Below are 17,369 nucleotides of genomic sequence, written 5' to 3' on the forward strand. Positions count from 1 at the left end.
CTTGACATAATGTTATTTTTTTTCTAAGGTAATTTTTTTTATTATTATTTCTCATGTTTGCAGTCATGGGTGTGACTGAATTCTTCTCTGTGCTGCTAAAAATTGTTTTGTGAAGCTCTGCCACATGCATGCAAATGTATGGGTTTTTATCCCCGAGGAAAATGGATTTTGCTATATCCATAGCACTGTTGTCAACCAGCCAACTTATATCATATTGTCATATTAGTTTCTTATTCTCTTTCTTTCCCACCTTCTTCCTTTTTATACATAGTCTGATATCATACACCAGAGCGTATTTGAATTGATTCACACAGAAGACAGACCTGAGTTTCAACGACAGCTACATTGGGCATTAAATCCTGCCCAGTCTGCAGATTCTGGACCAAGCGTACAAGGTGAGAATGCAGCCAACTTATGTGTTTGCCTGTCTGATTAGTTGGTTTTTTTAAAATTTGTGTAGGTAAAAAAGTTTAGATTCTTTTACATGAACAAAGGAAGGAATAACATCTTTTAAACTTACTTGAATTTTATGGATATGTTTAGCCAACAGTAGGAATTACTATTTTTTTTTTCACTTTAAATAAGAACCACTATTCATAGCACAGCACCATTAAAAATACTAATTTTGCTTTAAATTGGAAGACTTTAATTTGGAGCATAAATAACTGAATGTATCGCACATCTGATCAGTAGTCCTGTGGTAAACAGCAAAGCAGGTAATCTAGCATGTTTTTGTTGCAAACAGGGCAGTCCAAAGTGGACAGTTTCTTTTGGTGACATAAGAAACAAACAAGTTTGATTTGTCTGTGTTCACCCTCAATTATATGGCTTGTCTTTAATCACTGTGTGAATAAGACAGTCATTTCTCTGAAGCAATGATCTCTCTTTTACATCTGCTATTCCTGGTTACGGATCACAACACCAAATTTATTAGCTTAGGAAGGCCAGCAGACAATTGTATACAACGGCTTCTTTAAGCTCTTCAGGCTGGTAGATCCATTCCATGACTAAGAATGCGTTAATTACAGTGTTAATATATGGAACAGTGCATTCCTGGTTGCGGAAGCGTTTTACTCTTTTCACATCTGTCACTGTTATATGCAGGCCACCATATAGACCAGTGCTTCTCTTGGGAGTAAAAGGAGAAGAGGAATAAAAGATTCAAGACATGAGCCTTTAAGACCAAATAGTATGCTTGTTAGCACATCAGGTTGTCACATTATTGACTGATGCTTAAGTGACCTGCTATACTGAGAAACACATTGCTTATGTATCAGAACAGGGATGTGTTGGTATAGATAGTCATGTGTAATATGGGAAGCATATGCCTTCCTGATAATAATGACAAGTCTGTTGAGACAACTGTAATGCTCCGTTATGCACAATAGTCGTTTAAATATGTAGGTAAAGCTTTATGTTACTCTAAGTTACTTGGTTATAGATAATTTTTTTTAATCCAGAAGTCCCTACTATTTTTTAATAAATCTATCATTCGTAAAGCAACTTGATTTAAAACTCTTGCAGTTTCCCGTTCAATATTTTATAGTATGGAGATGCAATGATTTGATAGAGAAATTAAAAACAAGCAAATGTTAGTTACTTGTTTGGCTCACAGCTCAGTATATTTCAATTTTTCATTTAGTGGTCAACGTTGTTGTATCGTCTATGGATCAGTCTATGCAATCCAGTTGAAAACATGCTACAGAACTAATTAATATTACAATTTGGTATTGCAAATGGCTGCTGGCACTCAGAAACCAGGTTTTTATGTGGTAGCTTACTGTTTGCTTCAAAGTGAAATGGTGTTCTGTAGCGCTTAAGCAAGTGCATATGAATTTACAAAAGGTTGTGTTTGAAAAGTATGATGCCAGGTTGACTTGCCCTCAGGTTTGAATGAATGATGGAAGAGCTGAGCAGGATTACAAACAATCGTTTGTTTTGTACTTTGTGTTCCTAGCTTACTAGAAACTGCTAATTATTTTTGGGCCTCAAGTAGCGTAAAATGTTTGGACATTGAGACTTTTTGAACTGAATTTGGATTTATAACAAAGGATAATGGTGTGATCATAAGGATCCTCCCCATTTTTGCTAATTTAATCCATTTCCTTTTTAATACATTCAGCTCGTGTTACGTAGATATTTATAGACATATAATTGTGCTCAGGCTTAAGCATAGATTCCAGCCTGAGTCTGGGAACTAGTTCTGCTTCAGTTAGCCTGAAGTGGTTGCTTCTCACTCAATACTCTGGTATGCCCTGTAGACCACTGGTCTCCTCAGCTGCTTACTGTGTGTTGGGGTTTAGCCCCTGTTGGCAGCCAAGCACTACACTGCCGCTTGCTCACCCTCCCCAACCCAGTGGGATGCGGGAGAGAATCAAAATGGCAAAAGTAAGAAAACTCATGGGTTGAGATAAGAGCAGTTTAATAATTGAAATAAAATAATAATAATAGTAATAAAAAAATGTAATGAAAAGGAGAACAGTAAAAGAGAGAGAAACAAAACCCAGGAAAAAAAGCAAGTGATGCAACTGCTCACCACCCACTGACTGATGCCCAGCCAGTCCCTGAGCAGCTATCACTGCCCCTGGCCAACTCCCCCGTTTATATACTGAGCGTGACATCATATGGTATGGAATAGCGCTTTGGCCAGTTTGGATCAAGTGTCCTGGCTGTGCCCACTCCCAGTTTCTTGTGCACCTGACAGAGCATGGGAAGCTGAAAATGTCCTTGACTAGTGTTAGCACTGCTTAGCAACAACTAAAACATCAGTGTGTTATCAGCATTATTCTCATACTAAATCCAAAACATGGCACTGTGCCAGCTACTAGGAAGAAAATTAACTCTATCGCAGCCAGGACACTGTGCTTCCCAGACACTCCTCCCAGCCATGTCATATTCCCAGAGAAGTTTGCAAAATTCTGATTTTTCAGTCCCAAATATCTGTTTTGCAGACTCAAGTTTGGGTTATCTTTTAAAGTTTGCTTGCTGTGCAACCATGTATTGCCTTGAGCTTAAAGGGAAAAAGGACGATGCACAGCATGTTCTGCACATCGCTCTATGGTGTCGATGAGCTCCATTGTGAACTTCATGAGGGATGTGGGTTCTACGCTCTGTAGCATTAACTGGTAATTTTGCCCCAGGGATTGATGATGCTTTTTAAGACTCTTTGCCTTCTTAAAGTGAGTCACTTATCCAAGATCCTGGCACTAAAATCTCTCTGCCACCTGTCTGCCTGGGAAAGTGCAGCAGTATTCCTTTCACAAATGTGGGCTTGAAGCCCATTCCCTCCTGTTTGGAGTTCTGTTCCCCTCCTTTCATGAGCTACAGACTGTGTTGGTTCTTCCACCAAAGCCTTGTTCACTCTTGGGAACTGCCAATTTTACTAGGGAAGTTGACAGACACTTGAGAGAACCCAGATAAGATACCTGCATTCAAATTCCAGCTCTGTATCTACCAAAGAATAACACCAAGTTGCTCCTGTGGCAGAAATGCTGAAGGGCATGCCTGCCAGTGCCAAGGATGCCAGCAGGAAGCCTTGCACTGCTTATTGGATGCTAGAGCTATACTTGGTAGGCACTTCAGATTTATCTGAGTTGGAGGACTTAATCAGAGCCCTTCAAGGATTCTCCTACTGATGATTAAAGTCTTTCCTTATGTCCCCACCAAGAAGTTGCCCATAGTCTCATTAATCTCCATGAAAGAATTGACTGAACAAACACACACAGGGCCTTCAAGGCACCCTAAACTACTTGGTGCTCTCAGTACGCTTCTGCCTGGCCAGCAGCTCTTCCAGTCAGCTCTTCTTCTGACAGTAGCTAACTGTAGATACCAATTTTCTTTTGGCCTCACTAGCTGGCACGTTCTCAGTAATAGTTGGTCTTGCAGGAATAAAATTTTGGCAATAGAAAAGGAACACAGATATTGGGATTGCTTGGTGGGGGGGCAAGTATTTTGGTGGCTTCCTTGGTGCTGATACTTGTGAAACACCAATGTCGATATATCCAGTGTATTAACCATTTTGAGGAGACCTCAAGTAATGTATATGCAGGGATTCTTGCTTTTCTCTGTTGAGAACCGTCCATATGACAAGCGTGGGAATTTGTTATTTTCTAATATCAAAGTTAGGTGGCAACTATCTTGGACTACCAGTATTTGAGTTTCTGTTCCTGTGAGATCAGCTCATAATGGTGGCTTTGGCCAATACACAGTTCTGCAGATGGCTGCAATTTCAGATTATCCATTTTCATACACGGAATCAGCTAGGGCCCTTTTTCTTTTCCTCCATACCTTGATGTTTGTTCAGCAAAAGTTGACCTTGTATAGCAGTTCTTTTAAGAAAAAAAAAAAAAAAGTATCTCCTGATTTTATCTGAAAAGTTGGATAACTCAGCATTCTTGTTGCATTTAGACAGCCTTAGGTTGCAAGACCTTTTGGCGAGCCATCAGCTGTCTTATTTGACTCCAGTTCAGTCCCTTGAATTAATAGGAGATTAAATTGAACTGGCTTTTGGTCATGATTTGTTTTCCTTTGCGTTTTGTTCACCATTCTACAAACCACCTAGCCTATCTGTAAGTTTTTCCAGCTGTCCAAGAGACAGAATTATATTCCAGAGAACATAATGTGGTGTGTGATTAAGTGACATGCTCTCCCTGACTTCATCTCCAAGTCTGGAAGATCAATATGGGTTCTTTCTTAAAATCTGTATTCTTCTTTTGTCCGTACATGGCACTTGGTTTTCTTGGAGTATATGGACTATTTTTTAAATTACAGAGTATTTTGCACTCTGAAATAGCATTTTACACTGTTTTTTTCCCTTAATTTTCTGTGTGTATGGATTCCTAGAGAACGACCAGTTTGTGGGTTTTTATATGTATTACAAACAAGATCACTTTGCTAAATTTGCTGTGAGTAGACATGCTATGGTATCTCTGTATATGTAGTCTCATGCAGAACATATGTATTCTATCAGAAGTTTATTGATTTACCTTCTGGTTTTACTTTATATTCCAAATGTTTAAGTCTGTTTTCTAAATGCCACTTAGCAGCAAATACTTGTTCTGAAGTGGCAGAATATCATGTTGTTATACTAGTTGTCAATCATGGGTTTGGGTCTTTTTTTTAAAAAAAAAAACCAACAAACAAACAAAAAACCCCCACAAAACACAGGTACTCCATGTTCTGCTGGAGAGGTAACTATGGTGTTTTCTTGACCAGCACAGCCCAGAAATATTTTCACTATTTAGTAGGGGGTTTTTGCATCCATTAGAGAAAGTACTCACATTGCTTTATTGTGGTGGTTCCCTAAAGATGTATCTCTTTATTTATTGCTACAGCTTTCACCTGGCTGTCTGGAAAGTAACAGTTCCACAGTTTGATACCACCTACTGAACTTTTGAATACTCGGTTGCTATAGGTACTATGCCTTTTGCATATCCTGCCATTGCAGAAATGTGAGTTTGCTTTCTGCTGAGAACTCTGCTCTGCAACTGATTCAGAACCTAGACTGGTGACAAACATAATGAATAAATTAAAAAAATGAAGCAAACAACCCAAAACAAAACACCAAAAAACACCACTTAGAAAAAAAATTGTATTTAGTTTTCAAATACCATAACCTGTAAAACATAATCCCATCAGAAGAACTGATACTTAATGTAGTGTTATAATCAGTATAGGTTCTGAGGATGTTTCCAGTTTACATTGTTCTTGCTCAGGTCATGACCTAATGCTTTGTTTATGAGACGGAAGATGATTTGTTATAGATAGCCTTCACTTAGGTGTTCTTCTAAAAATAATTCTTATAAATAATCCTTTCCTGTAGGAGATAATGGCTTTTCACAGCCAGCAACCTATTATAACCCAGACCAACTTCCTCCAGAGAATTCTTCCTTTATGGAAAGGAATTTCATCTGCAGGTTACGATGCCTCCTGGATAATTCATCTGGGTTCCTGGTGAGTACGGAATTATGTAAAAACTTCCACACATGCTTGCAAGTTGGAAAACTGCATTATCCTTACAATATGTACAGAAACTTACTTCATTTGTTAAGTCTCCATAGATATCTGAGCTGCTTGAACCAGTATGTTTCAGTTAGTGGCACTAAATGTGTCCCCTTCAACATGTTGTTACAACCAGGTACAAGTTCCCTCATTTCTCATGGCTCAGTTTCCTCAGTGAACTATGAATAAGCATCTGCTTTTGTAAAGTACTGTGTGATTTGTGGATAAAAAAAAAAAAAACATTACAAAGATTATTTTCTGTTAGGTATCTTGAGATGCAATGAGTCACAATAACTAACAGAACCATAGTTTTCCCTTACGTGGGAAAGTCTGTGCATGCATGCTCTTTTTAATACTTTTTTTGTTTGTCAGTGCAGTAGATTTTAAAGAAATATGGGTTTATCACCCTCTAGGTGACTTCTTACAAATAGAATAGTTCATATAGGATTTTGCAATTGTACACATTTGCATACTTTATACTAATGACTGACAAATGCAAGATAAATAATGTTATGTTAATTGTATGTATGTATAATGCCATGTTCATTAGAATATTAGAAGATCCATTTGGCATTTGCTATTATATGTTTGGGGTTTTTTACAAAACAACCTTCCCATTACTTCTTTTTCCAATGAGTTTATTAGTAGATTTCAAAATGACATGCTTAGGGGTATAACAACAGTATTCTATACTTGTTACCTAACTTCTGTGTATGCCATGCTACAAAGCTTGAATCTGATGGGTCTTAAAAAAAATAAATATATGTTTTACATCATAACAATATCTTACTCCTAAGTATCTCCAACATACAACAATTACTTTTTTCCTCATCCTAAGGCTATGAATTTTCAAGGACGATTAAAGTTTCTCCATGGACAAAACAAGAAAGGGAAAGATGGTGCTACTTTGTCTCCTCAGCTCGCTCTGTTTGCAGTAGCTACTCCCCTGCAGCCACCATCTATCCTTGAGATACGAACCAAAAACTTCATCTTCAGAACTAAACACAAACTGGATTTCACTCCTACTGGCTGTGATGCAAAGTACGTGTAAATTATTCTGCATAATACCCTAATAATTTGCTGATAAGAGAGATTTCAAGTATGTATTTGAAATATAAAGTTGGCTACTGTTTCAGTCAATACTGATGATTGTTTAGGAACTGTTAGGATTTTTCTCTTCAGCCCTGCTAGTAAGTAAAGAGAAATGGGATTGAAATAGTATATTTCCTTGAAAGGGCATATTGCTTTCTGAGTTTTAATATTAAAAAACCAAAACAAACCCCTCCAAACCCCCCAAAAAAACAAAACAAAAAACCCCAAAAGACAGAATACTAATGAATTAGGGAAGAAGAAAAATTTGATGTTTAAATCTGGTTGAAATTTAGTTTTAAACTGATAGAACAAGTGTTTCATTTTGTTCTACATGCATATTTTCTCCTTCAGTTCACGTAGATGTAAAATGCAATGGAAATGTTATTTACTTCAAAATAAACAAATTAAGTCCTTTTTTACACTATGACTTTTACCCATTTCCAAACCATTCTTTTCCCTATATAAAAACTGGAAACACCATTGCGTTACTAGATCAACATAACATAACTATGCATCAACATGGCAAGAAGCCCATTAAGATGCTTCTTTATCAAAAGAAAAGCCTCTGGTTTCCTTCCTTCTCCCTTCCCTCCTATTTTTGACTGATAATGCTTTCAACTTTGACTCATATGGATTTCCATGCCTACTTATAGAATAATGTAGAATGAAATTACTCAGTATTCTGTCTACTGATAAACCAAAATGTTTTTCTTGGGTTATATAAACTGATAGGAGTAAAAGTTAAAATGTTAACACAGGCTTTTCTTTCTTCTGTTTGAATTTTTTCATTATGTGTTACTTGAAACCTTCAATTTTTGTCATGTTTTACACTTTTGCGTATATTCTTCCCCATCCCTATTCCCCCCCCCGCCCCCCCCCCCCCCCCCCCAATCTTTGGATCTCCATTTTTTTTGTTCCAAATCCAGTTTCAGTCTCTCTCTTTACCATTTCATTTTATCATGTATCTCATAGCGCTCACACAAATGCTGTTAAGTTCTTCATCTCCCTAACCTCTAGTAAAGTACTCTCATTTTAGCTACCAGGGTCAAACATGACTCTGTTGCCAGTACTCATATCTTAGAAAGCTTAAATGCAAACACAGGGGTCCCAAACCACTCAGTAGCAAAAGGGAAGTAGTTCTGAGACATGCCCTGGTGTGAATTTTAAGCTACTAAAAATACTAATTTAGGCAAGAAGTTTTAGATTACTAAAGTTAATGCCCTACTTAATTCTACATGTGAGCACCTATAGGTAAATGCTATGAAATAGGGCGAGCCAAACAGTGTCTTTCATTGCAACAAATGGGAGCTGCATGCTGTAAGTGAATATATTCAAAAGTATGGAATTAAGAGTCCAGCTGAACTGTAGACATACTCTTTTTTTTTTAATGATCTAATAATTTTGTGAACCCATTCCTAGTCACTGAAGGCAACTTGGGGGACTAGTTAAAATTTTATGATTTGCTAACTGTATTTTTTATTAGAACTGTTGTACTTCCGCATACAATTGATATTGCAACAAAAGTAGTTAGCATTTACGTGTGAAATGTTCTAGCCATAATTAGTTTGCTTGGCATTCGTTCTGCGAGTTTGCTCATCAGCAGTGTTGCAATTTTTTGTTTTTACCTTCCAGAGGAAAGATTGTCCTGGGATACACTGAAGCAGAGCTGTGTATGAGAGGAACAGGATACCAGTTTGTTCATGCAGCTGATATGCTTTATTGTGCTGAAAATCATGTCCGAAGTAAGCTTCATTCCCTAAGAAAGGCTGAAAAATCAAAGCATGGATTATATTCATACTGAAAAAATACTACAAAGTACTTTTTTTTTTTTTTTTTAAAAAAAAAAAAAAAGTGGTTGTTAACAAAAAGAACACTATTCATTCCATGTGATCTTTCCCTCCCTATAAAAACTTATACTGGATGAAGAAATATTTAATATTCCTATCTAGACCCTGTTAGGTTATATATTCCAGTTTCTGTCACATCTTGCTCTTCTCACTTCCTTCTCTGCTCAACCCAACTTCTGCTATTTCAACAACTTCCTTTGGGCAAAGGGACTATTTCAAAGATAGCTTTCCTGTTAGGAAGTTAAATAAAGAATTTTCTTTTGATATCAGTGTAAGATTTTTAACAGAAATTAATCTGTGATTTAGCATGCTAGTGTCTGTACATTTCTGGTTTTGATTCTTGGCAGCTTGATTTGGTTTACGTAACAACTGAAGGAGAGAAGTATAATGTCTTAAGCTAAGGAAATAAGTATCAGCTACCTGATATGTAACTATTTAGTGGACTTCTTTCTTTTTTGTTAGCTGTAACATAGAATCATAGAATTGTTTAGGTTGGAAAAGACCTTTAAGATCATCCAGTCCAACCATTAACCTAACATTACCAAGTCCACCACTAAACATATGTTTCTTTGGAAGTGACAGAAACATCTTCAGCATATTTTGGTGCTTCTTCTTTCATTCTGACTTCTCTTGAAAAACTGTTTTTTCTTTTGTGCCTTGTACACAGTTAAATAACCCCCCTCAGTTGGTTAGTTCTCAACCTATATTAAACAGGTTTTCTGTTTCAGGTATAGCTAAGTCACTCTCAGTTGCCTATCAGTGGTTTTGTTTGTTTGGTAAGGAATAAGAAAGAAAATATTTCCAGAATAGAATGGGATGAAACTTTGGTTTTAAATTCTGTTTTGAAACTGTGTCTAAAAACTGGTTTTGCTCCCTTTCTGATGCTAAGATAAAAAAGAAGTCTTATAGCAAAGATTATTTTTGGTTAGGCATCTTAAACTTTCGTAATATTTTTTAAATTTAATTTTAATTTAATTTTAAATTTAATTTTAATTATATATTTAATCTAGAAACGTAGTGTTTTAAGCAATGTACAATGAAAATGTAGCATGTTTATCAAGCATTGCTAGTGAAGTGGTAGTGGGAGAAAAAAATAATGGATTTTGAAGTACCTCTGCATTAACCAGTCAAAATGTGAAAGAATTGGACTCAGAGCTAATGTGTTTTCTAATTTCTTAAGTAATAGTCACTTTTCGGATGTAAAAGAGATGTAGGCTTTTGTCATTTACATGTTCTAGTATTTATTAATTTCTGTTATTGCAGAGGTAATGGATGAAGCTCCATATTTGATGTTGCCAATCTGTAGTGGATATCTTACAGTTGCTTGCAGTTTTGGCTTTTTATTTTACAAGTAAATTAAAGTAGACATCTTAAAGTGATTGATCATCCTGTTTCACAAGGAATACATTAGTGCCACACAGAAATGGGTGATTGGGGACCTCTGATTTGTAAAATTGCTCTACAAATGGGATTACTTCCATGACATGCCAGATTTCGTTCACTGGACAGTAAACAGTATGCTTACTCTTTAACTCTAGTGATGAAGACAGGTGAGAGTGGAATGACTGTATTTAGGCTTCTAACCAAAGAAAATCGATGGGCCTGGGTACAGGCAAATGCACGTCTTGTCTACAAAAATGGAAGACCGGATTACATCATTGCCACGCAAAGACCTCTTACGTAAGTCATCATCACATAAAGCAGTATACTTCAAAAACTGAAAACTTTTGAGCTTGTTTATATTCAGAAAGGAATTTGTTATTTTTAAATAAACTCCCTTTAAATCCTGAACTCCAAAAAGAAAACCTCTTTCAATTTGCTAATGAACAATGGAAAGAATTGTGATGTTTCAGTACTTATGTGGCATAGTCCTTTATGTGTAAAATTTTAGACGTTTTGATTTCATATAAAGAATAAGAGCAGTGGTACAAGCACCAAGTTATTCCATCCAACCTATTTTTAATTCAGTATCCCTGTTAGCAAAAATTAAGAAATCCAACTGCAGTTGTGTAGAAGAAACAACAGATAACATAAAGAAATTAAGGCCTTTATGGTGCTCAACTAAATTCTACATAATACAGAATTCAGCATTATTACACAGGTTAAATAATTTTTGCTAAGGGGTCTGTAAAATGGAGAAAAAGAGGTACTTCAGTGGTGAAGTATTCATTTACTTGCTATGCCAAGAAAAACATAATGCATGGAACAAAGCCCACTTATTTTCATTTCCACTCATAATGCACAGAAAAAGTCATATGCTATCTAGATTTAATTACAAATGTAATATGTAAAGGTGGTATTACAGTCATAAGCTCCTTATTTCATAATCTGCCTCTTGGTTTAACTCAGCCAAGTTGAGCTGGAATAGTTAGGAATTTGAAAAATGCCTACAAATAGAATAGTTAATTTTTTTAATATTAATTCCAGGGGGCAAAAAGATTACAGTAACTGTTTAGTACTGCAGTATTATGCTATATAGCTGATTTATTTTCAGAGATGAAGAAGGGGCAGAACATCTACGGAAGCGTAACATGAAGTTGCCCTTCATGTTTGCCACTGGTGAGGCTGTGTTATATGAGGTATCTTTCCCTATGTCGAGCCTTATGGATCCCTCTCAGCTGAAGAATAAAAGCGCAATGGGAAAAGGAGCCAAAGCAACGCCACACAATGATTCCGTGGATCCAAACTCCCTCCTAGGTGCCATGTTAAGGCAAGACGAGTCTGTGTATCTCTGCCCTCCAGCATCACATAAACTTTCCTTTGAGCGGAACTTCTTTGCAGACAGCAGGGATGAACTGGGCGGTGTTGTTAGCAGTGGCTGGACAGATAATCTCCTACCTGCTGGAAATCACAACGTTCTCAAACGGGAGCTAATGGAGTGTTCCCAGGACAGTACTGTTCCGCTTCCTGAAGACAGTGCAGCACTCTTTCAAGATAACAAAACCAGTGATTTGTACAGCATCATGAAAAATCTGGGTATTGACTTTGAAGATCTAAAGTGTATTCAGCAGGATGAGGAGTTTTTTAAAACTGAATTATCTGGTGTGGATGATATTGGGGATATCGACATAACTGATGAAATCCTGACTTATGTTCAGGATTCCTTAAATAAGTCTGACTTCTTATATTCAGGCTGTAACCAACAGCAGCCCCTGGTCCAGAATGAAGGTTGCTTGGTACAGCAAGAGTTAGATCCACATCAACTTCATCAGCACCAGAAACAGCTCGTGGAGCAGCAGCAGCAGCAGCAGCAGCAGCTCTGTCAAAAGATGAAACATATGCAAGTCAATGGGATGTTTGCAAATTGGAGCTCTGGCACCAGCATGCCTCTTAGCTGCTCGGAGCAGCAGCCCCAGCAGTATGTATTCCCTGGCATGCATGCCACTGCATCCGAGTTCTCTTACAAATCAGAAGTAAATGCTTCCCCTTATGCGTGTAGGCAAGAGTTTGTTCCTTACAAGCAGCCCACAGCAATGATGCCACAGCTTTCTAATTTTGCTCAAATGGATTTCCCTGTAGCAGGTTTTGACAGATCGACCTATTCTGCTTCTTCCAACTTGGAGGATTTTCTCAGTTGTTTGCAGCAAGTCCCTGAAAATCATGAGTGTGGGATAAACTCTGACTCGGTTATGCTAACTCCTCAAACATGCTATGCAGGCGCTGTTTCTATGTACCAGTGCACCCAAGAAGCACAGCCCAGCTGCGTGGATCAAATGCAATATGATCCTATGATGGCAAGTCAACAAACGCTATTGAACAAGGTAAGGTAAACAGCATTGCTGCATTGCTTGCATTTTGAATCGTGTTGGTTTCGGTGGCTACCAAAACGCAGAGTTTGTCATAATTGAATTGCTGAGTTTGAAGCTGATGGGTTAGCACTCTGTGAATGTCCTTGCTTTATCTGTTCGTTAGATTGGAGAGAGTTGCATTTGGTCAAGTTTTTATGTACATGTATCCACATCCTGGTAGCTGTCTTTGGCAGTATTAAAGCAAGAGTGACTGAACTAGTCTGTTGTACCTACCAGTAATTTTCCCAGTAGGGGCAAAGGAAAAGCAGATTGGTCAAAAGCTTGGAATTTACTTATATACATTTTTTAGAGGAGTGGAATGATGTCAGTAATACTGGCTGGCACATTCATTTTCATGAAATATGTTGTAAGGATCCAGAAAAATATCTTTGTTTTAAAATGTTAGTGTTCTCTAGCTACTTAGATTCTTTGATGATTTTAGGATTGCTTAAAGTATCAGATTATGATATCACATAAATAGCATGAAATATTATGAACTATTGCATTTCTACACATGATGATACTGCAAAAATATTTTTGTATTTTGCCATAAGTGAAGTTCCTGAAGCTACTGTCTAAATTGTCTGCTGAAGACAAAAGAGCAGGAAAAAATTATATTCACAGAAGATAAGTTGGACCTTTTTCACACTGTGCCAAGGAGAATGCACAATAAAAGCCATAGAAGAGAGGAGCCTGGCTGTAGCACAGACTACGGTTTTAAGCACAGTTCTTCATAGGTAAAATTAACTTAGAAATAAAAAAAATTCAATTACTAAGGCAGTTCCTGATTCTGAATAACCTTTGTTGAAGTACTTTAAATTGTACCATTTATTTGTGTTAATGCTGCTCAAGTAGAGCCACAATTTTTTTTTAACTCAGTGAGTTAATGTTCTAAAGTACTGATCCTACAAATGCTTATGCACATGCATAAGCATTTACAGAATTAAAGTATTAACTGGCATTTAACCTACACAAGACAGAGGTGAGGAATGCAAGTAGAACATACCCAGTTTTTCAGTATGCTTAGTACAAGTACAAAATATACCCTTTTCAAACTGTTTCACTAGTGGCAAAAATATAATTGCAGAATTACAGAAATTTAGTTAAAATACAGGACAGTTCAGCAAGACGAATAGCTTCTGCCTGAGTGCCCAAGGACTGTAACAGCATGAAGTGACTTTGGCGAACTGCAGTGTGCAAGCTTGCACACTGCTTGGCTGTATGTTGCCTGGCTGTGGTCAGTGTTATTAGTCCTTCATAGGGCTTGATAATAGGGTTGCAAAGCAGTTCCAGGGGCATCCAAGATCGTCCTTATAGTATAGAATTGTTCTTTTCACAAAAGCTATACTAGTGTGGTGCATCAGTTTTGAACAGCCAGCACATAAGCAATTACATTTCTTTCCTTTTAATGGTTGGTTTCAAATTCATTTATTTTACAGATTATTTTGTTGTTATGCTGCCTTAATTGTTTTTGTTATGTCCCCTTTTTGTTATTTGCTTGCTTACTTGCTTTCTTGCTTTTTCTTCTCATCTATCTATAAAAAGTTTAATGACTAGTGACTAAGCATCTCTGAATGCAACAAATTAATACGTCCATTACTTCATATTTACTAGAATGCTGTGCTGCAATAATAATATTGCATTAGGCTTGTTTGTTGTAAAAAAAAATACCAAAACAAACAAACAAACAAAAAACCAAAAACAAACCACAAAGGCCACTTTGTGAAAAATGGTCCTTACTTAAGTTGTTCAGAGGCAAATTCAGCCCCTCTTGCTATGGTATGCCTATGCTGTGTGGATCTGGATAGCATCGCATAAGCAGAAGCCTGGTGCAGAACTGATGTGCACATTAGCTCCTGTTTACCCCTGAAGAGAATGGCTGACCATTCATCCAAATGAGCTTAAAAGAGGAGCACGCTTCTTGATGAGATAAGGAAGGATTATTCCCCCAACCCCTTTTGTAAAAGAGTGATCATAGATAGCTGATAGCTAGCTCCAAGTCCTTGTGGGTCCAAACCTTGAGTATGCCAACTGAGTGCAGTGCAGGGTGGGAAGAGACTGTTCCTAAACCAAATAGCATTGACTTTTGCACCCATACTACTATATACTGTTCACATGAAAAAAACCAACATCTCTTATATCAGACTGTACTCAGTTTTGACCTCTAGTTACATCTGCCAATTAACATTTCTGTAGATTGAGGGCAAAGGAAAGCTCTATGTAAACCAAAGTGGAGAAATGTTTTAATGTAGAAATGTTTTTTTTATACCTAGAAACATCATTGCTCCAGGGAAAGATAACCCTATATTTATATATGCTTATATTACAGAGGTTTTATTTAGTCTTGTATCAGAGGAATCAAGAAATTTAAAATATGTGAACTCATTGTAACTAGTAAGTCAGAAGTATAGCTGCTGCACTTGGAGTCATCTTGTAAAATATCACGTGTTCCAAAGCCATGATGGCAAGTAATGTACATTTCTTTGTTGTAAATATGGAGAATGTATCACTGCTTATAATAATAAACTTAAGGTTTGATTTTATTGCTAATTGGTAACTTTAGTAAGGAGGCGACTAAGCAGATAGGATACTACCGTCTGAGCCTATGTTCACACAGCCAAGCCAAAGTAGGGCAGTCGTCGCGGCTGGATTTAGCACACTGACATCCCTATCAGTGGTTGGAGTCTGGAGAAAGGACAGACGTTGCTATGCAAGCCATGATTGCTGTCCTTTCCTCAGCCTTCTAACTCCCATCGATTTCTACATGAAAAGACTAGGGGATTAGAAAGCCAGAAGGGTCTATTGTGGTCATCTGCCTTGACCTTCTGCCTAACTTGTAATTGTAGTAGGATCATAGCCGATGTAGTCTAAAAACACTTTCAGTGATGGAGAAGGGCAGAAAGGCCTTAGATAATTTGGTTGCTTGTTTAAGGTCGGTATTCCTTTATTAAACAGGAGAAACCTTGCTAATTACTAGATTCTGTGTTGAGAACTTTCTGAGAAATTTTAATGAGTATGCTCATCTTCTTAATGAAGAATATTGAAATAATCTGCCTCTGTCAGAAGTAATCCTAGCTTATGTTATTGTAGCTGTCTTTAAAAGTATGGCAACTTTGATTAAAAACAATTCACATGGCTAATAGTCTTGTTAAAAACTTAGAACTGTGCACAGTTAGTCAAATTTCAATGTTTTTTGTAGAAGGAAAAATGTTTCCAACAACCAGCATGTTTTGATAGATGAATGAATGTATAATATATGTTTTAAGGACAAACTTTGAATGAATGACTATTTATGATAAAACCTACTCACGAAGAGATGATGGAAATGTTTAAAATAGTGTTGTATTTTCTTTGCATGACTGAATGGAGTATAGTGTAAAGCGACTTTTCCATAGCATGACAGGAAGCATTCCATCAGATGATTAAAATAATTCTATGACCAATTATGTCAAGACTGATGAATGCCATTCATTGCTCTTACTTGGCATTGTCAATATGAAGACTGTTTGTCAAAAAAGCCCACCCTGTGACAGCTCAGCCTGTAGATTGAATGCAGTACCCTTCAGGTTACGAATAGGACTGCATGTGCATTCCTGGGAGAGCTGAAAAGTCTGGATCCCATTGCATCCCATTGCAGACATGAAAATATGTAAACAGGTTGCTTTTAAAATGTAACAGCTGGATGTGGAAATTAGGAGTGTTCAGTCAGACTGTAATTTCTACAAATGGAAACTATATTACACTTCAGATAATAGTGATGTTTCTTTACTTAGCCAGAAGTAGGACTCCCACAGACTTCAACATGGGTAAGTTTCAATGATGATTCAGACCCTACTCTAATGCAAATTAACTTCTCATCAGTCATCGTGAAAAAAAAAAGTTTTAAAGCTGTTCATTATATTTTAAGATTATTTCATCCAATCTGTGCTTTATGGGGACTTTTTTCAAACTTAGAAATAAATCGGTTTCCCATACTAATCATTTATATTGTCTTTTTCCCTGCCAGTTCCAAAACGGTTTCAATGGAGGAAATGTAAATGAAGCGTATCCCTCTCAGTTAGATGTGATCAGTAATGCACAGACTGCCACACATCTTCAGCCTCTTCATCATCCGACAGAACCCAGATCCTTCTCAGATTTGGCATCTAGTGGATTTATGTGATTCAGATCTAGAGCTCCATCTGTGATTTTGTCTGGGTGTCAGGCTGCTCTGAGGAAAAGCTTGATAAGTCTATATTTGAGCATTGGACTTTAACAGCTAAATTACATTTTGAGAATATGAGGTTGGTTGCACTATATACTGGTGGATATGTAATCCAAGACCTGGCTTTTTAGAGTGACAGGTGGAATTGAAACTTCTGACTAAAAGTATGCATGTGCTGTTTTCCATCAGATTTACTGTGTCATTGCAGTATGGATTACATATGTACTACAGGCTATGTCATGCTATACAACATAAGATAAGGCAAATGGTTTTGTTGTTTAGAAAATAATTGGGCACTTTACAAATAGCATCAATGGCACAAGGAAGATGATTTCACATGTGGATTATTTCCAGACTTTATTTTTTGAAAACTATTAAAAAGCTCTGAATTCATGAGAATCAAAAGCACTTAATTTTAATGCATACTAAGCTCTTTAA

General features: G+C 37.0%; 1 protein-coding gene across 1 annotated transcript in view; it reads left to right on the forward strand.

The window, feature by feature from the left end:
- The window catches only part of AHR (aryl hydrocarbon receptor), a 64,084-nt gene extending 47,195 nt beyond the window's left edge, over nucleotides 1–16,889 (forward strand). The window contains exons 5-11 of the mRNA XM_075706529.1: nucleotides 272–395; nucleotides 5,822–5,952; nucleotides 6,839–7,041; nucleotides 8,725–8,834; nucleotides 10,478–10,619; nucleotides 11,434–12,700; nucleotides 16,734–16,889. Of these exons, the coding sequence (XP_075562644.1) occupies nucleotides 272–395; nucleotides 5,822–5,952; nucleotides 6,839–7,041; nucleotides 8,725–8,834; nucleotides 10,478–10,619; nucleotides 11,434–12,700; nucleotides 16,734–16,889 (2,133 nt within the window). The remainder of the gene's footprint in view (nucleotides 1–271; nucleotides 396–5,821; nucleotides 5,953–6,838; nucleotides 7,042–8,724; nucleotides 8,835–10,477; nucleotides 10,620–11,433; nucleotides 12,701–16,733) is intronic.
- The last annotated feature ends 480 nt before the right edge of the window (nucleotides 16,890–17,369 follow it).

The sequence above is a fragment of the Pelecanus crispus genome, chromosome 2, assembly GCF_030463565.1.
Source record: "Pelecanus crispus isolate bPelCri1 chromosome 2, bPelCri1.pri, whole genome shotgun sequence".
Classification (NCBI taxonomy): Eukaryota; Metazoa; Chordata; class Aves; order Pelecaniformes; family Pelecanidae; genus Pelecanus; species Pelecanus crispus.